The sequence below is a fragment of the Boleophthalmus pectinirostris genome, unplaced genomic scaffold (assembly GCF_026225935.1).
Source record: "Boleophthalmus pectinirostris isolate CB_2022bp ecotype Guang Dong unplaced genomic scaffold, ASM2622593v1 HiC_scaffold_12, whole genome shotgun sequence".
In the NCBI taxonomy this organism is placed as follows: Eukaryota; Metazoa; Chordata; class Actinopteri; order Gobiiformes; family Gobiidae; genus Boleophthalmus; species Boleophthalmus pectinirostris.
Genome location: NW_026571018.1, coordinates 1,593,517 through 1,620,146, shown reverse-complemented (window position 1 = coordinate 1,620,146; position 26,630 = coordinate 1,593,517). Strand labels below are relative to the sequence as shown.

Here is a 26,630-nt window from a genome sequence, read left to right as displayed (position 1 = left end):
CCACAATGCAGACGAGATATGGATCAACACCAACATCCAGATACAAACACCACGACACTCATTTACATTTCAATAATTTTCTATAACAGTAGAATTTTTGTTCTTGAATCCAGTGTTTTGTGCACTCTGAAGAGGAGTGTGAGAGATCACAGTGTTCCCTGCGACAGGGGACAGTCTCAGATCTTGAACAGTACCTCTCTTTCTTGAGCAGTTCTTGGCTGATGCTGACCAGCTGCCCAGATGCATCATGGGATTTCCTGCTCATGGAGTCCAGCTCCGCCTCCATGCGCATCTTTTCTTTCAGCAGCTGCTCTGTCTTCCTCTCTCCCGCACTCACCTTCCCCTCCAGCGCTGCCAAAACAGGAAAAACAACATGATCCAACCACAAACAAACTTGATTTAAAAAGGGCTTTTCAGTTTACTCATCTCTGCTCATGTCAACAACATCAACAAAATCATGTACATACAACCACATATCACTCCAAACCCAAACATTCTCAGGGGGGCCCAGAGTTCTTCAAAGAGGTCCAAACTAAACTGTGTGTATTTTCATACTTCTGTGAAGTATTTTATACTCCAAACTGATCTACAATACATTTTTATTCAACAAGAATATAATTATATTTTATTCATAAGACAATAGCTTCTCTCTCTCAGCCATCCATCCATCCATTTTCGTCCGCTTATCCGGGGCCGGGTCGCGGGGGGAGCAGCTTCTCTTTTTTTTTTCATAATGCTAAATCTGGGGCTGAGATTCACTAGCCTGATTCATCAGCCGGTTTCACTTTGTTTCACTTCATAGAAACTAACCTCGCAGTGTTAGAATTTGTTTTCTCGACGGTAGGCGGGTATTTTTTTTATTTAACCAATTGCTGCTATTTGGTCATCATATATGTAATGCACCGCTAACAGGGCTAACTGATATATTAAGCTTTTCCCAAATCCCGTAAGAAGAAGGACAATAACGTCTTTCCCCTTGATTAAATTCACCAAGCATTCTCTTTGTTCCGACTTTAAATCCTCGATCTTGGGAATCACTGACAACACTGAATATCTGGCTCTTCTCTGATTGGCTGGACCTAGTCACTGGAGAGAAATGAAACTGAGCGGAGGCACTGGGTGGCACCAGTCTGACTAAGGATTCACAGAGTCACTCACAGTCCAACACAATGGCTCATGATACAATATCAGTATTTTACAATAAATGCAATGATCAATGTATTGCACATTACACATACATTGTTTTTTTTTAAACACAAATACAGTATAACAACAGTGTTTCTTTGTTAAAGCTATACCTGTGTAAAGTGAATATGACACATACCTACTTTAATCATCAAAACAGTGAATATGTCAAATGTCAAACTGAATTGTAGCACTGTCTCAAAATCATTTAGAAAGAAAATATACTCATGCCAATATATCGATACTGTATCACCACATTTAGTATCACGACATATCAGTATTATATCACTTTATATCAAAAGATGACGGGGTGCCACTGAAAACTATCCCTAAGTGCCTTTTGGAGGAGTTGTATTAGTTATAAGAGTGTAACCAGTGCTTCAGTGGAATAAAACGACCATTATACTGAACATAACAGAGGAACCGGCTCCACCCGTCAGGCTCCTGAGCTACTTTTCTGTGAGCGAAATCAGGAGAACATACATTTCTATAATGGACACATTAATTAAACCATGGTATAATTCTACAATCTTAAAAGCTTCAACCCTCTGCACCTGCTGTAAATTTAGTATATATCCAAATACGGCTGAGTTGTTTTGACCTATTTCCCGTACATATAGATTACATATTATGGTAAATGGAATAGAATCATGTTTAGGTCAGGAGCTTTTAAGTGTACAATCACAATCACAGTACAGTATAGAGAAGGGAGTGTAAAACACAGGAGCATTACCGGTGACTTGAGACTTGAGGGCTTCCACCTGTGAGATGAGAGCAGAAACCTCCTTCTCTCTTTTCATCAGTTTCTCTGTGGTTTCTATAACACACAAACAGTGTGTGTGAAAGCAGAGGGTATTCACTAGACAGGCTGAGAGGAGGATGGGAACACAAACATTTTTTTAGCAATTCAAAACAACAATAACAGTGAAGAAATCCACTTTTATCAAACTGTGAAGTCCTTATCTTGAGAAATTTGTACCTACAAATATGAATATGGTGTCCCCTTGAGTGGCGTGAGCGCGCAGCTCATCAGAGTAACAGTCACTTTCTTTACCTTGAATATTGTGTTTGGGGTTCATCTGTTCCTCTGATGTCTCATGGTCCTCTATCACCTGCAGCAGATACAGCACAACAGAATACTATGTACAAGTGCACAATATGTATGACAAAATCAAGAGAGAAGAATTTGGGCTGAACTCTTTTGTCAAAATATCTAATTTCAGATTTTCCTGACAGTCATTGTTTGCAAATGACTTAAAAATTGCAGTCTTTGCATTTAGATTCAATTGGGATTAAAGATTAAAGTTTATGACATTGAATTTAGATTTTAAATGTCTTAAACATGACCTCTCTGTGCTCCCAGATGTAAGGTAAATGTGTTCAAATCAATACAGCTTTTACTGTCATGCTAATTTATTCTTCATTACAAAATCAGTGGATGTGATGGACAAGTGGTTTCTGTTATAAATAGAGCATAATTTGAATGAAACCCCAGCATCTGAAGGAAATCCTGAATCAGTGCTAGTGCAGCCTCTGCAGCTGAGGGAGGGAATTCTGGAGGAAACATGTATGTGCCTGCAGTTTAAGTCACTGGCCACTCATGTTCAGTTGTGATTGTATTTGTTTAAAACAGTAAGAGCTCAGACTACATACAGTTCCTTTCATGAAAGGAAAGCATTCTCACGTTTGCTTCCTGGGATGTGCGCTGTTGGGCTTGCAGGGCCTGGAGCTGGTTAGTGGTCACTCTCAGTTCTTCCTCTAGTCTGTGGATTGTGTCCCTGCTGTGGTTGTAGTCCTCAGGAAGGACCTGACTCTCCAGCCGCTCCCTTAGCTCCTGCTCCAGGCGGTGCACAGTGTCCAGACTGAGGGTGTGTGCCTGCTGCAGGGCCTCCAGCTCAGAGCTCTTCTGTTCTAGACTCCTCCTGAGCGTTGCCTCGCTCCTCTCTCTCTCTTCCTGTAGTCTCTGTCTCTCCTCCTGCAGCTCTTCTTGTAGTCTGTCTCCCTCCTGGAGCTGCTGCTCGGCTTTCTGCAGCCGCTCACGAGTGTCACTCAGGACCTGCTTCAAGGCTTCACACACAACCACAGGACACATTAGATTTTTCGCAGACTTACAGACCTACCTATTCTACAGAATGGACTTTTCAGAGCTCGGAAGTTCTCTTTGGAGTGATTCATGCTTGTTTGAGCAATTATTTTCAAGATATCATTCTGTAGATCAACTCCAGTTTTCACCTTCACCAGTACACAGCTCTGAACTTCTCCTCTGTTCTCCAGTTTTATATTTTTTAAACATAATTCTGGTACATATACATATATACATATATACATATATACATATATACTATATACATATATACATATATACATACATATATATATACATATATACATACATATATATATACATACATACATATACATACATATATATATATATATATATATATATATATATATATATATATATATATATATATATATATATATATATATATATATATATACACACACACACACACATTATATATATATATGTGTGTGTGTGTATATATATATATATATATATATATATATATATATAAAAACGACATGTGGCTGTTGTGATGACATTTATGATAATGTCAGCTCTCATTGGCTCAGACGACTTGTTTCTTATGAAGTTGTTTTAGCTGAATATGTAATATAATAATGTAATAATGTGATAATGTAATAACAGGCCAATAATGTAATAATTATGGTGAGCCAATTATGTAACAGCATCTTGCAAATAATGACTACATTATTGACTGCAGTTTTTATATTATCAAAGGAAATGTTCTTTGTCGGGCCAAAGATATAAAGCAGCCAATAACGTCACATTATTAAAAATATTGCTATTGAACATCGGTCAACACTGATACTGGGACTGGGGCCCATTCTTAGTACCACTAGTCGTACAAGCTCCTTCAGGTGGAGCATGGAGCTCTTTGGTTTGTGGGTTTGCCTCATTTAGAGTTCACGTTATCTACTTTCTGTCCTCGTTTAGATCATTTCTTGTTTAGAACTACAGGGTAAATTATGTAGGCCACTTTAAGACCTGGTTTATCCCTCGATTAGATCTACAATAGTCCTGTTATAGTCCTGCTTTAGATCTGGAGGTATTCAGAAAGCCAAATCTTTTCTTTGGTGGTACTTAAAATGAAAAGTTTGAGAGCCACTGACTTATTACATTATTGGCAAGATGTTATTACATAATTGGCTCACCACAGTTATTACATTATTGTCTGTTATTACATTATTGTCTGTTATTACATTATTGTCTGTTATTACATTATTGTCCGTTATTACATTATTGTCCGTTATTACATTATTGTCCGTTATTACATTATTGTCTGTTATTACATTATTGTCTGTTATTACATTATTGTCTGTTATTACATTATTGTCTGTTATTACATTATCGGTTGCTACAAGGCTCCTTCTCAGCTTGCCATTTCAAAGTGCTTTGGAAAATAATAAAATTTTAAAAATGCAATAATGTGGAACATGTCTGGACATGGTGATGCATGTTTCAAACAAGATAATTTATGGACTTTAAGACTACGTGAGGTTTGTATCTGTGACATCATAATCCTGGAACATTTCAAACAGTCTTTGGTGAGGCTCAGAGGGAAAAGTCTTTTTACTGAGGACTACCAACTTGAGTGTGAATTAAGCAAAATACACATATTGTACTTGTTATTATTTACAAATGTGAAATCACAAAAGTAATCTAAAACCACTTGACTAAAGAAATAGTCTGCAGACTACGGCTTTAGAAAGATGCGGTGCCCAATGGGAGCTGACACCACCATAAACATCATCACGATCAGTCGGTGTTATGGATTTCTTGGGACGAGTGTGTAAATGGCTCATATTGCACCCACCACAGAAAGTCGCCCTCTGCAGACAGACGCACCGGCATCTGCACAGACATCTGCTCCAGAGCATCAGGGGAGCTGTCTAAATAAAATGTAAACGTTCTTCTGTGGCTTCCTTTCCACCCTCTCTGAAGTGGAGATGTGGATTTACGTACTAGTCAGCACGAAAGGAAAGCAGTGAGAGTCTGTGACACTCGTGCAGTCAGTGCAAATGGGGGAGTCTGGGGCAGTGCACTTCTTATTACATTCACTCTAATAAAACTCAAAACAAACATGGATACAGTGTTTAAAGTAACATGTTAATGTTAATAAACCTTGGTCCCTGCAAGGCCATGCCCACATCAGCACATGTCAACGTATCGCCACCAACAGATCTGTAAGACATTCTTGTTGGCCCAGGATGGAAAATAAGTCCCCCAAAACTGGTCCATGCGGCAAATGGTAATGTCAGACAGAAGTCTGTGGATATCTGCACATCACTATAGCAAACAGCAGATTTTTTTTTTTTCTTCATTTGTACCAAAATGACTACACTGAATGCTATTTGTATCACTGATTGAGATACACCACAGGGGGCATATGTTGGTGGCAGTGAACAGAGAGCATGATCAGCAATATGACGTCTTGAAAAGAAGTAATTAAAGATTACTCAAACATGCACAAATCACTCCAAGCAAGGGTAAAGGCTCTGAAAAGTCACTTCTGTATAACAGGTTTACTTTAATGAGAGAACAATATTCTAACATGGTAAATTTTGTATAATGTGTGCCTTTAGAGTAAATATTGCTCTAGAGTTTTCTGAATTTTGAAATAACAGTTGATGTTTAGTCCACTCACTGTATTGTCCTGTGAGCTCCTCCTCTGTTCCCTCTGTGGTCCTGTTCTCCAACTGCTTCCGGGTCTCCTGCAGTCGAAGACACAAGTCGTCGCGTTCCTTGCTCAGAATGGCAGCTTCAATCTTGTGTTTGGCCTTGAGGTTTTCCATCTCCAGCTGGTGCTCCATCTTCATGCTCTCCACACACACCAGCAGCTCCTGGGCATCTGGCTCCTGCCCTGATGGAGCACTGGGAGAACTTTTCAGAGAGGCTTTCAGCTCCTCAAAAGACTTCTCATGGTCAATGACCAACGCATTAAACTTGGCCTGAAATCAAAGGACACAGAGGGTTACCAACATTTCCTTTGAAATGCCATTTCTGAAGAAACCAGATAGTTAATCTGATCTAGTTAGGTCTAACCCTAGAATTCCATGCTAATGGTCATTTTGTCTGGCTGCGTCCATCCAACATTCAACAAATTTCCATGGCAACACTTGAAGGTAAGAGCTCACTATCTTCCCCAAGATAGACTCCAGTCTGGGCTTTGATTTAACACAGTCTAACTCTGAACAACTGATCAAGTATTTAAATGAGTGAGCTCATGTGTGCCCTTGAACACGCAGCACGTTGGCAGCAGTCCCACTTATTACACACACACAGTATTAAGGTTGTGGATTCCAAAGTCTACCACAACCTTAACCTCTTAACCTTAAGTCCTTCTGAAACTGTTAAATCTGTAGATTTAATGACAGAACAGTACTTTAAAAAAAAAATAGTAATGGGAAAGTATCTGATGAGGATGGTTAATAAAATGTCCAATAAGATGTATTCATTTTCAACATGAATCTCCATCAACATATGTATGTAATGTGATTTATTTTCTGGGCATCAGACTGACTTTAATGTACAGAGGTTATGCACATGACATCACAAAAGGTATGTGAGTGTCAATGGTAAGCTCTTTTAGCAAATCTAAAATGTGAAAGAGCTGCTAGAGTTTAACATGAAATGCAAGAGAGAGAACTCTGCTCAATAAATGATTATAATAATTATTAATAATGATTGTGGAGTGAAAAGAGCAGCTCCATGTTGTGCTGCCTATAGTTCTACTCAGGCAGAATGTGGAGGAGCATCTGTCAAATAAAATGACGTCAGAGCATAACCTCTGTTGGCTGTAATGAGCTTTATATTGAAGATCCTATATCACACCAAACTGACTCTAAACCACATTATAACACTGTTACCTCCTCAGAAACATGCTTTGTGTTTTGTTTCATTCACACATTTGAGTAACCCTTTAATTATTAGTCTGTCTACAACCCCAGAGCTCAAAATGCTCTGTTCCACCTTGTGATGTCATGAAGTGGTAGTTTTCACATTAACAGGTACTTTTTACATTTTGTTCAGTAGAGATTGGCAATTCTTGGGCTGAAATCATCCAAATGAATGAATGAATGAATGGAGTTTATAAACACAGTGGAGCTCTTCCTGTATTACCACATGACATCACAAGGTTTGTGTTTGAGAGAAGAACTCAGCCTTAATTTGCAGGGTTTGTGTGTTTAACATGTGAAACAAAACACAACTCCAGGTCTGTTTTGAATGTGGAAACAACATTATAATATAGATTAGAAATAGCCTAATATGGGCTCTTTGATTAATGATAAATGAAAATGACATTCATCTGCAGTGTTTCACTTTGTCTCACTGACTTTAAAGGTGCAAAACCTGCACCTGAACAGGACAATCTTTTCACTCATGTTATGGTTTGCACTGCAAAAATGAATGCATATATTTCCAATATCAGAACCAACTGGACCTTTTTGGATGGTGCTAAAGACCTGAGTCCACCCCGGGGCAGACCTAAAGAGAGAGAGATAGACAGGCACTCTGTACCTTCCAGGAGTCCATCATGTCCATGTTCTCCTTGTTGACTTGCTGGATCTGCTGCTTCAGATCATTGAGTTCCTGGTTCTGTCTGGCCACCAGCCCACGCAGGCTGGTCAGCTCCTCTGAGTCTGTCCTGGGGCTGCTGGCTCCTGCTCCTCCTGCTCACTCTGCTCCTCCTGCTCACTGGACTCCTGGTTGGTTCCTCTGACCTGAGCCTGGAGACGCTCCAGCTCGGCCTTCTTCAGACTCAGCTCCTTCTCAAGCTGCATGATGCGACTCTGCTCCTCCACTGTGGTTTGCTGATGAGAGAAACACAATCCATTACTGCTAAAGAACATTTAACTCTGTCAACAATCTGTCTGATGTGTGGAGCTAACTACACTGAAGCTGACACACTCTTTACAGTAAAGAGGGTCTGTAATTAGTCTGTGACTAATTACATGATATTTTACATGACTGTTCAAAAACCCAATGGATAGTCTCACTTCTATCAGCACACGGGATAATACTATTGATGTGTTTGGTTTGTTTTAGGTCTGAGGATGGAATCGGAGGATGGAGTCGGAGGATGGAGTCGGAGGATGGAGTCGGAGGATGGAGTCGGAGGATGGAGTCGGAGGATGGAGTCGGAGGATGGAGTCGGAGGATGGGCGACAGACCTCCATTTCTGTTCAGATGGACTGTGTTTCCTCTTTGATAATCCATTACTGTTTTACCAAGCTGTTCTGTGAACAATGACAACTGGCTAGTCCCAGTTCCTTAAACAGTTTTCATGAGCACTTCAGCTCCAGTCATATTTCTATGAGGTTTTTGTAGAGATGCACTAAAATCAGGTAGTGACAGATGGGACAGAGAACAGGGAGCTGCTGCCACTGACAACAAGTGAAACACTTCACTGGAGTACATTTGTGTAATTAGAACAGTAGGACTGTGTATTGATACTAATCAATGCTAATCGAGTAGCTTAAACCCTGATTGTAGAAGCTTAGCATCTGTCATGATAACAGAGAATCACTGATGTTACACCTGTCTTCATTTAGCCTGTTCACTGTGACTGAGTGCACTCAAGTACAACACAGAGAGCCATGTGTCAGTGTTTCTGTCACTGTGAAGTCTGCATATTGCTGCACTCAACTGTACACTGTCTCACACCGCCTCACACCGCCTCAAACTGTCTCACACTGTCTCACACTGTCTCACACCGCCTTCACACTGTCTCACACCGTCTCACACCATCTCACACCGCCTCACACCACCTCACACCGCCTCACACCGCCTCAAACTGTCTCACACCGCCTCACACTGTCTCACACCGCCTCACACCGCCTCACACCGTCTCACACCGTCTCACACCGTCTCACACCGTCTCACACTGTCTCAAACTGTCTCACACTGTCTCACACTGTCTCACACTGCTGATCTTTTACGGTGGTCTCAGAAACAGTTGAGCCAGGATTCCTCAAATGTGCAGGGGACAAGCATTATGTTTTAAATTATTATATTGAAACTTAAAAGTGTCAGTGTTACATACGATGAAGGACACACCAGAGAATGATGTGTGGGTCCTTAAGGATCATTTTACTTTTCTCAGTTCAGAATCATTACCTCCAGGTCTCCTTTGAAGATGCACTCCTCTTCCACCCTGAACTGCAGGTCCTCCACTTTCCTAATAGGGGCAGAAAATAGAAGGATGGTCACATTGGTACATTGTACCAAGTTAGACTTACTCTAACTCTAATGTAGAAGGTTCTATAAATGAACACTTCTAAAGCTGAGGAGCGTGTGGCAGCGCTGCGCTCAGCTGCCAGAGCACAGGCTAACCAAGACAAATGGTCCCTGGGCCACAGAAATTGCCACATCTTAAATTTCTGATTAGATTTACAGAGACTGACTTTACTGTAATTTTCAACTCATTGTAAAAGAACTACCAAGATCATGTTTGCATAAATTCAAGACATTATTTATCTTTAGAGTAAATAGCACACAGAACTATAATCACAACAGAACATTATATATGAGTTTGACAGCGAGTCTATGGGAGTCCTCGGTTCCTAGAAGTTGTGACAGTTGGGTAGATGTGCATGACACTTAAAAGAGGTAAGGTAAGAGGCAAGAGAGATATAAAATAGGTCAATTTCTTCACCATATGAGCAATGCACTCACACAGAGATGCTTTGTCTAATGGTACCTTTTCTCCTCTTCAAGCTGATTGATGAGTTCCTGTTTGTCCTTCTGTGTGGTGGCCAGAAGAGTTTGGACCTGCAGCAGGCTCCTTTCATTGTCTGAGACATACTGAAACACACACATACACCACAGATACAGCAGAAACGCTTTTGAGAGACCTAGTTTTACTCTCTCAATACGAATTCAAGTCAAAACCACCTTGACAGCGCGTCATCTCCTTAGACAGACCTGCAAACTCCTCAGAGAAAAGAAGGTGTACGGTGAGCGGCGGGGGGGTAACATGTTATAAAAGTAACGAATTACTGTAATGTGTTGCTTTTTTACTGTAAGGCATAACAAGAAAAAAATTGTCATGTTTTACTCTGTACAAATGTGAGTTTTGGTTCAGTCCTGGTTCAGCTCTGGTTTAGTCCTGGTTTAGTCCGGGTTTAGTCCGGGTTTAGTCCGGGTTTAGTCCGGGTTTAGTCCGGGTTTAGTCCGGGTTTAGTCCGGGTTTAGTCCGGGTTCAGTCCGGGTTTAGTCCGGGTTCAGTCCGGGTTTAGTCCGGGTTCAGTCCGGGTTCAGTCCGGGTTCAGTCCGGGTTCAGCTCTGGTTCAGTTTTGGTTTAGTCCTGGTTCAGTTCATATATGGTACAAAAGTTAATGCAATAGTAATGCAATGTTTTACATTTTAAACGCAGTAAAATATTGTAATGTAACAAATTACTTTGAAATGTCAGTAACAAGTCCTAAATAACGCATTACAGTTTTAAAGTAACTTGCCCAACAGTGAGGCTGACCAGTGCAAACGCGAGGGTTTCAAAAGTAAATTTTAAAGCTCTTATGAACAATCTTTCTGGACCTGGGCTCTTTCACATGACACAGAACTGCCCCAGGAGCACGATGTGCTGATGGTAAACGCACAAATACAACAATAGATTCTGTGTATTTTGAGGGGAATACACGCCTACACTCGTGTACAGCGTCAAAAAGTAGGATGGATCCTATTTTCTGTAATCTACGGGCACAGGACACGTTGCTCCATACGAGCGCTAGTGTGTGCAGTGTTCACTTTCAGTGCATTCTAAAAGTTACGTGTCCAAAAGTTGCAGTTTTTACGCTCGTGTCAGGCGAAATACGCACATGCAGTGGCACCAGGCCCCAAGCATGGGATCCATGTGGATGGTACCGAGCTGGTGCAAAACATCCAGACAGAAGCGCCAAACCCGTTTGGTTGGTTACATGCTGTTCTGAGCGTCCGTCCGCACATTTGGCTCTTCCCGGGGAAAGTGCACCTAACCCTGCTTCCAGACCTGAACCGGAGCTGCTCCTGCTGGTTTAGGACTCTGGTTTGGACGCTGTTCCCCAGTTTGTATGAATGTCCCCAAGCTTAACGACAAACCAAGATGACAGAAAAGCCAGTAGCAGCTGATGTGTGTGTTTTCTTCCGGTCGATGTAAATACGTTCATGTCCCTGTCCTATCAGAACCCATCCCCAGACGCTGAGCGGTTCTAAGCGATTCACGTGAATGACCCAATTGACCGAGAAAAATTAGATTGTAGCCAAAAAGCGACAAGTTTGCAGGTATGCTTAGATCTCAGAAGCTAAGAGGCCAGACCGCTGGAAATACCAGGTGCCACAGTGGACAGCAGGATATTTCTGCCATTGTGTCCTTGGACAAGACACATCACCTACTTTGTCTCTAGTGTACACATGTGTGTGAATGAGCATGTTTACAGCCTGTATATCATGTATGTTCATTAAGATTAACACAAGAGTGACAGGACCTCTTTTACAGGTTCATGTCTCTCTTTCTCATATGGTTATGTGGCCATGTTGGTGTGACGTTCCATAAAGCAGAAGCTGGTTGATGTAAGTACATGAGTGACTGACCTTCCCAGGTGCCAGCAGACAGTTGTGCTGAGTGCTTAGTTTGGGACAGTATGGTGCAGGTGTAGTACCTGAAGGTGTGAGGCTTTCAGTGCACTCAGTTCTTTCTCCACTTCACAAATATGACTGGTTGCCTTGGCGACCTCGGCCCTCTCCAGGTCCCTCTCTGCCAGTAGCTGCTCGATGTGCTGCTGCTTCTCCTTTAGAGCCTCCTGGAGGGCTGTGGTGCCGGAGATCTTCCGAGCGTATCGGGATGAGGTCTCTGTGAGCTGAGGCACAGGCAGGGAGAGACACAGTGAGCTTTAGGTTCTGTACCACGTCTCACCTCTCTCTCTAATCTCCCTGATTCTCCTAATCATTGTATTTAGATTATATGGATTTAAATAAAGCAACAGCAGAAAGGAGAAGTGAGTGAGTTAGCTGAAGGGCTTTTTGGTATTTATGTGTAAATACATTGATTTTCTTATTAGTTTCGGTCAAATACACAGAGATACGTAATAGATTTGAGAGCTTTTGCTCCACCCTCTTTTTAGTCAGTGAATTTCTTTCTTTACACCAAGAATGTCTTTAGTTGACTACAGCCCTTAACAAAACTTGCCTGCAGGGATCATATACGCAGTGTGCATGATCCCTGAATTTACATAGTGAAGTGAAATAGAATATGACATATGTAGAGTCGTACCAGCCCTGCTCTGCTTGGTCTCCCCCCCACAGACGAGGCCACAGAGCTGACAGAGCTGATGGAGGAGCTGCTGGGGCTGTGGGCCAGAGAGGACACGCCCATGGCCATACGCTTGCTCTTCTTCACCTTGGCCGGGCTGGTGGACGGGAAACCGATACGGATCACTTTGTGGATTGGAGCAAACAGGCCAAACTTTGGAAGACACTGGAAATACCTGGAAACAGTAAAGAGAAGCATTATTAAGGACTATGTGTGGACAGAAGAAGACAGGTGAGGAGAGAGGACAGAGGAAGACAGGTGAGGAGAGAGGACAGAGGAAGACAGGTGAGGAGAGAGGACAGAGGAAGACAGGTGAGGAGAGAGGACAGAGGAAGACAGGTGAGGAGAGAGGACAGAGGAAGACAGGTGAGGAGAGAGGACAGAGGGAGACAGGAGAGGAGAGAGGACAGAGGGAGTCAGGTGAGGAGAGAGGACAGAGGGAGACAGGAGAGGAGAGAAGACAGAGGGAGACAGGTGAGGAGAGAGGACAGAGGGAGACAGGTGAGGAGAGAGGACAGAGGGAGACAGGTGAGGAGAGAGGACAGAGGGAGACAGGTGAGGAGAGAGGACAGAGGGAGACAGGAGAGGAGAGAGGACAGAGGGAGACAGGAGAGGAGAGAGGACAGAGGGAGACAGGTGAGGAGAGAGGACAGAGGGAGACAGGAGAGGAGAGAGACAGAGGAGACAGAGAGGAGAGAGGACAGAGGGAGACAGGTGAGGAGAGAGGACAGAGGGAGACAGGAGAGGAGAGAGGACAGAGGGAGACAGGAGAGGAGAGAGGACAGAGGGAGACTTTCCTTATTCAGTCTTCATTTAGTTGTAGAAACCCAATGTTGAAATGTGCACACTGTGGAACCAAAAGTGACTCCTACCACATGTGTTCTACCTGTGCTCACCTGGTCCCTGTCACATGTGTTCTACCTGTGCTCACCTGGTCCCTGTCACATGTGTTCTACCTGTGCTCACCTGGTCCCTGTCACATGTGTTCTACCTGTGCTCACCTGGTCCCTGCCACAGCTCCATCGTTCTTGCCCAGAGGCTCGTCCAGTTCCACTCCGCACCACTCTCCTTTGGCGAAGTCCGTCTCACCCATGTATCTAATGACTCCCATTTTCGAGCCGCCCACCTGACACACAAAAGCCTGGATATTAACACAACCTCATACTGAGAGCAACTTGTGTATTAGTGTATATGCAAAATTTACTATTACTAGTCAAAAGAGTTGTAGCTGCCAGTTGTTTTAACAGTGAAGTATACTATACAGTCAAGTTTACTATACACACAGTGTAAATACTAAATACTATTTATTTTAAAAGGTTAAATATTACTACTGTTATTAATGTACAATATCAAGCAGGAGGTAGTAGGGGTGTAAAGAAAAAGTGGGTTCAGTGTTATATTTCAATACTTCACTGCACAATTCTCATATAAATTCAAAATGGGTCAAAATAGATTTTTTAACCTCATGTTTTTCATGAAAAATGTAAGTTTCATTTGGTATTCTCATGATTAAAAAATGAAATAAACTGTATATCACACAATTTGTTTTGATTTGTTCTGATTTTGTAAAGCACTTTGAATTACTTTGTGTTGGAATAGTGCTGTACAAATAAACTTGCCTTGCCAATTTTGTTAGGTCAACCACAATATTATACAGAATTATTGATAAATCACAATATATGGTCCTTTGTTTTAGCATCTGGATATATGGTGATATATTGAATATCATGATAAGTATTGTAATGCCAGATTCATGGCACTGCACACCCCTGTGAGATAAACCCCATGAGAGCACAAAGTCTGGATGTGCTGGCACAGTGTTCACAATGAAATAATGAAGCTGGTTAAGTGTAGGTTAAGGCCCTGTGCCCTTATATAATATATAAATAAAATACTTTATAATTAAATGCAGACAATATGCAGCAGACTTATTCTGACCTCAAGAGCTGCTTATACAATCTGTCTGTGCTGCGGTGAGACATTCTGCTCAAATAAATGGGAAAAATCAGGTACAGGTCTATAATCCCAAACACTGATACATAATACAGCTGAGTGAGGGAGTAAACGAAGCACTAAGGAGAAACTATGGCTGTACCAAAACACGATCTCCCACGCGCAGGTCCTTCTCTCCTCCTCTCTTGGCGGAGCCGCTGTCGGACATATTGGAGCCCGATTCGTTGCCTGTCTTGACCGCACTGTTGAGGAGCCCCTCTCGGAGCGGCACCACCACGCGTTGGCCTGAGGGGGCGCTGCTGGTGTCGTGCTGGGGCTGGGCAGGGTCGGGGCCGTGGGCGTCTGACCCCTCGGCCGCGGGCTGGCGGGTCAGCTTGGAGGGCCGGGTGAAGATGCCCTGGAGAGCCGGGCATTCAAAGTAGCGCACGCCGCCAACAGAGCCATCGTTTTTACCCACAGGGTCACTGAGGATGACCCCTGCCCACTGACCTGGAGCAAACTGGGTCTCTCCAAGGTAGGCAATGGTGCCAGCTTTGACTCCATTCACCCACACCGACTCACCCACTGTGTAGTCCCCCAGAACATCATCTCCCTCCTCTGAGAACTTGGGAGGTGTGAGGGGCTTCAGAGGAACACCTGCAGGCACAGACATGCATGTTCAGTTAGCAACAAAGCAGCTGAAAAGGCCTATCACAGTAATTTTACTAAAACACTAACTCATTGAACTGAAGATGTTATCAAAAGAAATTGTAAAAAAATTACCCAGTTTGGCTTTTTTCCTTTTTCTTTCTTTTTTTTTTTTTTTTTTTTGGTTTAAAATGTTACTTCCTGTTGGAAATGATGACATCCTGCTAAGGAATTCCTTAACTGTTACCTAGCGACCATGTGGCACACTGGGCCAAACCTCCCCTAATCTCACAGAAATTATTATTTGACAAATGAAAATATAAGAAAACACCTTTATGTTGTTTAAATATTCATTCAAATCTGTGGAGAAAAGTGTTGTAAATTGTGCCAAACTTTTGGATGCACAATGTCATCAGTAGAGAATTCTGTAAAATGTCTACTTCTTCTTGATTGATGAGAATCATAAAACCTGTCAACATGTACTTTAAAATGTAATCAAATATAACTAAAGTAATGACCCAACCTGCCCACAAGCCTTCCACTGCACAGGAGTTCATGCACCAAGAATGTCATGTGATCTAATGTATTCTATACACACCTAATGTAATCTAAGATAAAGAAATATAAAGAAATATCTTGTGTAAAATTGATTGAATTCTTTCTTGCTTTGGGGGTCCCCATGCAACGCTTCTGAGGCCCACCAGGGGTCCCCGGACCCCACTGCTGCAAGGAAAGAGCCAGGCCCCCTGTCACTGCCATTTTCGTGCCAGGGGCCCACTTTTTCCTAAAGCTAAACCTTGTCTTATTTAATAAAAACTGTTGTATTAGTTTGTGTTTAGAAGAGAAATACCAAAAATAATCACCATGATGATCACAGAGCCTGCATACATGTCAACAACCAATCTAACAATAGAAGAATGTTTAAGAGTAGCCTCAGAAGAAAGTCTCTGAATGTCTGAGCTGTAATTTGTCTGTAGTAACTTCAAGGACAAATAACAGCTACAAAACACATTTGGATCTGTTTTCTCTTGTTTTATTTTAGTTTTAAAGAAATAAATGCTGTTTTGGGGATCGTTACCGGAACTGAAACTGCTGGATCAGCACATCCTCACTGGACGCTATCTGCCCCTGCTAACAGTGGATTAAAAACAATGTTTCATGTCTACACTTTGTGATACGCTCATAACTACCAATACTAACAGTGTTTTTCAATCAAATGTACTATAACTGTACTATAACTGTAGTATAACTGTACTATAACAGTACTATAAATGTACTATAAGAGGACTATAAATGTACTATAACAGTACTATAACAGTACTATAAATGTACTATAAGAGTACTATAAATGTACTATAACTGTACTATAACTGTACTATAAGAGTACTATAAATGTACTATAACTGTACTATAAGAGTACTATAAACGTACTACAAATGTAGTAGTATAACTGTAGTATAACTGTACTATAAGAGTACTATAAGAGTACTATAATTGTACTATAACTGTACTATAAACTGTACTATAAGAGTACTATAAGAGTACTATAAATGTACTATAAGAGTACTATAAATGTACTATAACTGTACTATAAGAGTACTATAAATGTACTACAAATGTAGTAGTATAACTGTACTATAAGTGCACTATAACTGTACTATAAATGTAGTATAAATGTACTGTACCTGTACTATAAATGTAGTATAAATGTACTGTACCTGTACTATAAATGTAGTATAACATTCACTCAATTTATTTATTTATTTATTTATTTTAAATGATTGTAAAACTAAAACTTGATGGATATGGTATAATCTTTATTCTCTGTTTACTACTTTACTTGTGGTCATACCAGATTGTCAAAATGTGATCGTGTCGGATGTCAGAGGCTCTGCGAGGCTGGGCCTGGTCAGGACGTGGACGAGAGACACTGTGAACATCAGGAGCCACAGGGGGCACCAGTGGTAAAAACTGTCATTGTGTCCTTAGGCAAGGCACTTCACCTACATTGCCTAGTAAGAAAGTGGAGTGTGTGTGAGTGATGGTGGTGGTCTGAGGGGTTCAGATTGGCAGAGTGTGGAGAGAGTGGAAAGTCAAGTGTCTTGAAAGGCGCTATACAAATGCAGTGATTAATTAATACTACAATCTCACTTAACAAACTACCAATACAAATATAGCATTATTACGGACAGAGAATCAAAGGTGGATAGAACACTGCTACATTTACTTTTTAAAGAAATTGTACTTTTCAAGGTACTTTTCTACCAGCATACTTTCAATCCAGTATAATTTGTTAAAATGACACTATTCTTACTTGAGTAAAAGTTGTGTTTACTCTTCCCAAAAGTGACAAAAGCTTTATGCAACACTATGAACAGATTTGAACATTTGTTTTTCTTACAGCGCTCCTTCAAATATGATTAGTTTGTCTTATTTTTTGTGTCTGTCCTTTGAAAATACTACAGTAGATTTTGTACAATATTATGTTTTGTCCTTCAAATTCCAAAAATGTTTTAATCTTAAATCAGATTGTTACTAGATTTTTAACTCTTACTTGAATCATTTCTTGGACCACTACTTTATACTTCTAGTTAAGTAATATTATTTGGAAGTCATATTATACTTCCTTTGTGCCTGTGCAGAGACTAACTTGTCATTAAGTGTTAACAGAACACACACTTACTGTCCTTGGGGAGCACAGGACTGGATGAGCCCCCTGTGGCGCTGCGTCCCACTGAACCCGTGTGTTTGGGCGCTCGGCCGGGCATTCGCAGACCGCTGGACTTCACCGTGTTCATCATCATAGGTCAGAGGTCAGAGGTCAGGGGAAGGACTGAAGGTTCACTGACCAAGGCACTAGATTAAACGGTGACAGAAGCAGTCCATGTTCATCTGCAAGAAAAAGGAGATCATGACCAATAAGAATAACAAACAGGAAAGAAAACACAACTATCATTTACACACTAGGGTTGCAAAAAGTATCAAAGATCTGAGGCAAATATGTGTATTGCCACTAGATACTCATGTGCGCAGGCATTGATACTAGACAGGACAGTGCAGAATCTTTCCTGAATGTGTTTAGAATGATGTTGAGTTGTATGAGAACAAGTGTCAGAGCACATAGACTAGTACACACACATGGATCAACATGAACCTACTGCACCACTGACCATTACACACATATAAGACACATGGGAAGAGATAAGATAAGATATGCCTTTATTAGTTCCACAGTGGGGAAATTCCATGTTGCAACGTGCAATTCAAGAACAGCAGGAAAAAGGTAACATGCGATAAAACAGATAATAAATAATGGCTTAAAAATCATTTTAAAATAGACATAAAAATAATTGCACATAGATATAGTTGGATGGCACATGTTCAGTGTGAACAGTGTTTGTTGTACAGTCTGACAGCAGCAGGAAGGAAAGACCTGTGAAACCTCCTTCACACAGTGAGGGTGAATCAGTCTGTCACTGAAGCTGCTCTCCAGAGCAGACAGAGCGTCCTGCAGGGGCTGAGACTCATGGCCCAGCACAGAGATGACCTTAGCCAGGACCCTCCTGTCCCCCACCTCCTGCACTGAGTCCAGACAACAGCCCAGGACAAAGCTGGACTTCTTGATGACCTTGTCCAGCTTCTTCCTCTCCCTCTCTGTGATGCTGCTGCTCCAGCAGACCACACAGTACAGTATGACTGATGCCACCACAGAGTCATAGAAGGTCTTCAGGAGAAAGAAAGTACTACCATTTATTGTTGAAGAGTATTTATTATCACTGCGGTATCAAGTATCAAGTATCAAGCATATTCCTTAGTTAGCCACTTTAGGTTTGGGTCTAGTGGATTTTAAATTGGGTTTATTTAGGCAAAATTTATTGTTCTTCTGCCTCTTTACATCATATTTACAGACAGTAGGTCGGACTAATGGCATTTTTGCATCACATTCTAGCTACTAGTGATGGGTTTTCTGGTTCTTTTTAGAGAACCGGCTCTTTTGGCTTGACTCACTAAAAGCAGCTGGCTCTTTTGGCTCCCAAGCGGCTCTTCAGATTGTTTTGTTTCGCCCAGGTCTGCAACCAAGTCTAAAGCAGGACTAAAGCAGGACTAAACCAGGATTGAAAAAGGACTAAACCAGGACTAAAACAGATCTAAACCATGTGTAAAACAGGACTAAACCAGAACTGAACCAGGACTGAGTGTCGGGACTCGGTCTCTATCTCGAGCCCAAGATTAGTCCTGGTTTATTCATTTTTTGCTGAATTACAGCCATATATGCACTTTTTTTTCTGTCCTATGCACACGCAAATTTCTGAAAGTTTCGTTTTGAGCCACTGCCGCTGTCAAACTCCCACGAGTCTGCACGCGGCGTGAAGAGGAAAAAAGTGAGAGAAAGAGAAAACACGGCTTCTAATAAGGAGCAGGTTCCCGTCGTTCGATTCAAAGAGCCGGCTCTAAGAGCCATTTTGTTCGCGACCGACCCATCACTACAAGCTAGTAAAGAAACTAGAGCTATTAGCCTTTAGCTGTAAATGCTGCGTACTGCAGTAATTAATTATATACATAAATGTAAATGTAAATCATTCATACATCTATTCACAGCTCATTTCCATATCAATGCAGGTCCAGTAACAAATATACAGCTAATGTAATCAATTTACAATAGACCAATAGAAAACAGCCTGTTTATGTGTGAGAGCTACAGCAGCTAACCGCTAATCAATAACAAATAACCAAAACTAGCTTCAGAGTCGACATATTTCCAACAGTCACCGCTCACACAGGCTCCTCCCACATCACAAGTCTGCACTAATAAATGTTCTTTTAATCCAGACTCAAATCGATTGTCTGTAAAAAGAATAAATAAAAAAATAATAATAAAAAGAATGACTCTGTGGTGTGTTCAGGGACAGTACGGACACACACACAAATGACTCCGCAGATAAATACTGATGCGGAACCACATATTAGGACAATTATCTGTCTGTAAATGGAATTAAATTGTCATAATGTAGAGAGTCTAAACTTTATAAGGTATAACATGCCCACGTGAAATATCAGTCCATATCAATAAACATATCGGCCGATAGTCAATATGTTTGCGGTACCCATCTCGGCCAATAATATCGGCCAACAGATATATCAGTCGGACTCTATTCCTTAGTATAAAAATAGAGTTTGAAATGTTTGTATCATGACAACTTTATTACGCACACATCACATTCTTACATAGGCAAGATGGGTGAAGTGTCTCGCCAAAAAGCACAATGGCAGTTTGCACTAGATCCACTGAGCTTCCTGGCACTGCCGCAGGCCTCTTGTCCCACAAAAAGGGCTGCAGGATTTGAGAAAAATAGTACTTGAGATTTTTGTGACAAGCATTGAGATGGTGGTGAGATTTGTGTTTTAATATGAGGATTCTGTTCACATTGAAGCACGTCCAGAAGAAGACAAACAAACAGGCTGAAAGCTGAACTGACAAACTAATACAAGAGTCACATTTCAGAACTACATCTATATCTATGCAGTGAGGATTATAGAATAATATTTAGTATAGGCAATAAAAGAAAAGATAATTTAAAACGGGAAAGATGGTTTGAAGAAGAAGAAGACTGGGTCTAATGTTTATGCTGAAAATGAGATGATTAAAAATAAAAATGTAAGAAACAATCTATCTTTCAAACATTTGAGATCTGCATTGGTCCAGCACATTTAAGGTCAAACATCTTATATTACACTAAACAGACTCTTCTGAGCTTTAAGACATGTTCTAATGCTGTTACCTCCTCAAAACATGCCTGGAGTTGTATTTTGCTTCATCCACACATGTTTGAGTAACACTTTAGTCTGTCTGCATCTCCAAAGCTCAAAATGCTCTGATCCCCCTTGTGATGTCATCAGTGTTGTGCATGAACGAGTTCAAAAGAACACGTTCATTGAACACGTTCATTTTTCAGTGAACTTTGAACTGAACGCAACACTTTTGTAAATCAAGAACTTGAACGTGAATTTGTTCAAATTATGTGTGATGAACGACGTACGTCACTGTTGGGGTTCAGTTAAACGTCGGAATTTGACGAGTGACGATCTGCTCGCACTTCACCTCGCGAAACCACAGCTGCGTGTCAACGTGAAGGCGACTCCACCGGCAGCTTTAACGGAACGTACGGGCTCTTGTGTCTCTCAATGGGAAAGTCAATCAAACTTGACTGGGCGCGTTTAGCTGCTTGTATTTACCTTCTGTACAGGCTGACCACGGCAAACGCAAGGATTTCAAAAGTAAATTTCAAAGCACTAATTAACAGTCTATGTGGATCTGATCAAAAAATAGGATGGATCCTATTTTCTGAAATCTACACGCACAGGACGTGCTGCTCCGCGCGCGTATTATTTTACTTGGTACATATGTCAGTAACGCGCGTCACAATGCTTTTTTTAACCTGGATTGAAATGGTGGGTTTTTCGTTTTTCTTCATACAAATTTGCTAAAATCACCGCGATATCAGCAGCGGTGAAACGCCGGAGGTGCGCCCGCGTAGACCGTGATCCTGAGCGAAAGGACCGACGCAGAAGTCCGCGCTCCACCGAGATAAACCAGCTGACGCCCGATCGCACTCGGGGTTCACTCAGGGGCGGTCCTAGATTCCAAGTTCTAGTCCAGGATTAGTCCTGGTTTGGTCCTGGTTTAGTCTTGGTTTAGTCCTGGTTTAGTCCTGGTTCAGTTCTGGTTTAGTCCTGGTTCAGTCCTGGTTTAGACCTGGTTCAATTCTGGTTCAGTCTTGGTTTAGTCTTGGTTTATTCCTGGTTTAGACCTGGTTCAGTCCTGGTTTAGTCCTGGTTCAGTTCTGGTTTAGACCTGGTTCAGTCCTGGTTTAGACCTGGTTCAATTCTGGTTCAGTCTTGGTTTAGTCTTGGTTTATTCCTGGTTTAGACCTGGTTCAGTTCTGGTTTAGTCCTGGTTCAGTTCTGGTTTAGTCCTGGTTCAGTTCTGGTTCAGTCCTGTTTTAGTCTTGGTTTATTCCTGGTTTAGACCTGGTTCAGTCCTGGTTTAGACCTGGTTCAATTCTGGTTCAGTCTTGGTTTAGTCTTGGTTTATTCCTGGTTTAGACCTGGTTCAGTTCTGGTTTAGTCCTGGTTCAGTTCTGGTTTAGTCCTGGTTCAGTTCTGGTTTAGACCTGGTTCAGTTCTGGTTTAGTCCTGGTTCAGTTCTGGTATAGACCTGGTTTAGTCCTGGTTTAGACCTGGTTCAGTTCTGGTTTAGTCCTGGTTTAGTCCTGGTTTAGACCTGGTCTAGTCCTGGTTTAGACCTGGTTCAGTTCTTGTTTAGTCCTGGTTTAGACCTGGTTTAGACCTGGTTTAGTCCTGGTTCAGTCCTGGTTCAGTCCATATACGGCGCAAAAGTTCTTTTGGTGAGAGTAAATTAAAAGTGCTGCAATAGTCGTGTAATGTTTTACATTTTAAATACAGTAATATTGTAATGTAACAAATGACTTTGAAATGACAGTAACAAGTCATAAATAACACATTACAGTGTTAAAGTCACTTGTCCAACAGTGGATCTTGTAAAGTTGTTGTAAACTAGAAGTCAGTTTGAAAAATAAAAGCAGCCTTTCATTTACAGATCTCATCTAAATATAAAATGAACTGAACTTTGAACTAGGTCAAAATTAAAATTGTGAACTATGAACGTGAACTGTTCACTTTGAACAAGTGTGAACTGAACTTTGAACTAGTTCATGAAAAGTGTGAACTTGCACAACACAGGATGTCATGCAGTGGTAGTTTTCAGTTAACAGCTCCTTTTACCTTTTGTTCAGTAGAAATTGGCAATTCCAGAGGTGAAATTAACCAAATGATTCTAGTGAAGATGTGTGGAGTTTAAGAACACAGTGGAGCACTTCCTGTGTTACCACATGACATCACAAGGTGGAACAGAGTTTTCTATTCGAGAGAACACAGCCTAAATATGCAGGGTTGGTTCAGATGTGTGAATGAAACAAAACAACATTAGAACATAGACAGTGTTGGGGAGTAACAGATTACATGTACTGGAGTTATGTCATCAGAGTACAAATTATGAGTAACTGTATTCAGTTACAGTTACTGTTTCAGTGAGTGGTAATTGGATTACAGTTACTTGTTGAAATAAATGGATTACATGGTGGTATTTTCCTGTTTTCACATTTTGGACTATATCCCTTTGTTTTTTTTGGCCGGACACTAAACCAGGACTAAAACCAAGTCTAAACCAGAACTAAATCAGGGTTGAACAGGACTGAAGCCAGGACTAAACCAGGAATAAAACCAGGTCTAAACCAGGTCTAAAGTAGATCTAAACCAGGTCTAAACCAGGATTAAAACCAGGTCTAAACCAGGACTAATTCAGGATTGAACAAGGAGTGAACCCAGGTCTAAACCAGGACTAAAACCAGGTCTAAACTAGATCTAAACCAGGACTAAAACCAGGTGTAAACCAGGACTAAAACCAGGTCTAAACTAGATCTAAACCAGGTCTAAACTAGATCTAAACCAGGGCTAAACTAGATCTAAACCAGGTCTATTTTTAATTTGGTTCAGTAAAGTCCGGGCTTTTTATTTTCTTTTAGCAGACAAAACATCTTATGTGAAGATATCCGAGTCTTTGCTTCTCTACAGCAAATCAAGTAATCCAAAGTATTCAGATTGCGTTACTCACTTTAAGTAATTTAATGGATTCCGTTACAAACTACATTTTGGTGTATGTAATCTGTAATCTGTAGGGGAATACATTTTAAAAGTCACCTTCCCAACTCTGAACATAGATCAGAAAGGACATATAAGGTGATGTGTTCAGGTGCGCCCCCTGCAGGAGAGATGTGGTATGGAGGTGTACTACACTCAGACCTCACATCTCCACAAATGAATCATACTTAGCCAATAATGCACCACAGCTCACTTCTATCAAATCAAATATGAAGGGCCCTTAAATACTCTGACCACATGTGCCCTCAGGAGAGAGACGCCTTCACACTAGCACTGTCAAAACTCTAGTGTAGAAATCTGGTGCTAATCGATACAAAAAAAAAACAACAACAAAAAACTAGATACTCATTTTAGCAAAAAGTCCCATTGCCAGGACAGAAATGAAGCTTTCCTGAATGACTTAGAATGAGCTTGAGCTGCATCAGAACAAGTAGAGAGAGAGATTTTCTTGATATGGACTAAGCTTGGACTAAGCCTGATCTCCTGGGCTTAGCTCAGTGAAGCCTGACTTTTGTGAGTTACTGTTCTGACAGCCTGGCCCTGTGTTGTGCCGCCTCATCAGCAGGAACAGGATCCCACTCAAAGCTGGGACTTTTCACATTCTGCCAGAAGAATGTGATGATGTCACACTCCCAGAGGGGGAAGAGACAGCTCCCCCTGCAGCTGGTTTCACATGACATCACAGCGTTCTGTAGGCCAATATTATCTAATACAGACGGGCAGCAGGTAAAATGAATATTGTTCAACTGCAGGTTTTCGTTGTAATACAACATGGTCTTGGGTCTAGTCAGTAATAGAAATGATGAATTTCCATATTTGGAAATTTACCTTTTCTGATATTTTGTGATAAAGCACAATGTAATCAATAGGAGATATTGCCTCTTGCCCCTCATCTGGGAGTATGACATGATCACATTCTAGAATCTGAAAATCACCAGTAGATGTTTTCATGTAATATCTACAGTCAATTTATATATAAATGTTGAGCCCAGTTGTTTTTATTAGTGACTGGACCCCAACATTATTATTATATCCACTATCAGCCAAAGGTTTTAGAACACCCTCATTTTTCCAGTTATTTATCGCAATTCAAGTCCAATGAGTCGCTTGAACTGGTACAAAGGTAAGAACTGAACAGACAGAGGATAAAAAATAAAAATAAAAAAATAAATAAAAGAACAAACACAAGTCCAAGCTCTGCCAGAACTACCTCAGGAAAAAAAGAACAAGATGGTAAAACTTGAAAACCTGGAGTGTCCAGCAGCAGCACAGTGTCCAGACTTAAACCCCATGAAGCTGGTTTGGGATGAACTGGACTGAAGAGTGAAGCAACCTACAAGTGCCACACATTTATGGAAACTTCTGCAACAGACTTGGGAAGAACTTTCTGAACAATATTTGATTTCTATTGTAAAAAGAACAAGCCACGAGACAAACGTAGTCAAAAGTTTAGAATGTGTTTTGGTCAACAGTCTTGTGAGTTTAAGCTATGATAAAACGTTATTACCTCCTCAAAAACAGACCTGGAGTTGTGTTTTGTTTCGTCCACACATGTTTGAGTAACTCTTTATTATTAGTCTCCAAAGCTCAAAACACTCCCTTCCACCTTGTGATGTCAAGAAGTGGTAATTTTCAAGTGAACAATTACCTTTAGTTACCACCTTTAGTTCAGTAGAGACTGTCCATTCAGAGGATTAAAGATTCAGGGCTGAAATGATCCAAATGATTCTAATGAAGGTGTGTGGAGTTTAAAAACACAGTGGAGCACTTCCTGTATTAACACATGACATTACAAGGCGGAATGGTATGTTTTCAATGTGCGAGAAGAACCTAAATGTGCAGGGTTTGTGTGTTAAACATGTGTGAATGAAAACAAACAACAATAAAATAAACACACACACAACTGCATATATGTTTGTGATGAGGAAACTAAATCATAAAAACATAGATATTAAAAAAGCTTAATATGGGCCCTTTAAAGAATGTTGTGATGTCATTTGAAAACCACAAATATGCCAATGAAGAACACAAAGTACACACTCATCTCTGGTTTCCTTTTGGTAGTGAGCAGAGGACTGTTGTTTGTAAGACATGCACAATTTGAATATTATGACTTCAGATGCCTCATATTTGAAAAAGTCGTATACCTGGACCATCTGTGACTGTTTCTACCTATAGTTTACTGTCACTTGTCATAGTGCTGTCATGATACCACAATTTCAAACTTGATTCCGATACTAAGGACTCAATAGTGATTCTGATGCCATGATGATTAAAAAATAATAATAATAAATAAACACTCTTCATGCAGACAACAGAATGTGATTTTTAACATACAGATTTATACTAATAATAATACTATTCTCATGTGGTCATATATGTGTGTAATCCCTCAGTGGTCCAGGTAGGTTCCAGACTAGTCTATGTGCTCTTCTACATGTATCAATACCTGCTCAAATGAGGATCTAGTTTCAACACTGGTTTTAGTATGGAATACTGATTTTTAGTAGTGATACATTTAGTTTCAGGTGACCAGACGTCCCTGTTTATCTGAGACAGTCCCAGTTTTGAGCCCGTCCCCTGTCCCAGCAGATTTATCCCAAACTATTGATTTGTTCCAGTTTTATACAAGAAATGTCCCACATGTCCCTATTTTTAACCAACCTGATCCTGCCAACAGTAAAGAGACATACATTGTCATTTCTTTAGGTAAAATACAAAAAAGCTGCTCAAAAATAACCAAACCAT

At 40.9% G+C, this 26,630-nt stretch overlaps 1 protein-coding gene across 1 annotated transcript in view; it reads right to left on the bottom strand.

Annotated features, from left to right (window-relative positions):
- clip2 (CAP-GLY domain containing linker protein 2) overlaps window positions 1–26,630 on the bottom strand; it is a 40,536-nt gene that overhangs the window by 10,098 nt on the left and 3,808 nt on the right. Inside the window, 14 exon segments of the mRNA XM_055149040.1 lie at window positions 195–351; window positions 1,919–2,002; window positions 2,240–2,297; window positions 2,870–3,252; window positions 5,922–6,225; window positions 7,796–7,926; window positions 7,929–8,088; window positions 9,395–9,455; window positions 9,978–10,081; window positions 11,914–12,111; window positions 12,525–12,738; window positions 13,565–13,689; window positions 14,659–15,152; window positions 17,827–18,035. Of these exon segments, the coding sequence (XP_055005015.1) occupies window positions 195–351; window positions 1,919–2,002; window positions 2,240–2,297; window positions 2,870–3,252; window positions 5,922–6,225; window positions 7,796–7,926; window positions 7,929–8,088; window positions 9,395–9,455; window positions 9,978–10,081; window positions 11,914–12,111; window positions 12,525–12,738; window positions 13,565–13,689; window positions 14,659–15,152; window positions 17,827–17,947 (2,594 nt within the window). The 5' untranslated portion in view covers window positions 17,948–18,035.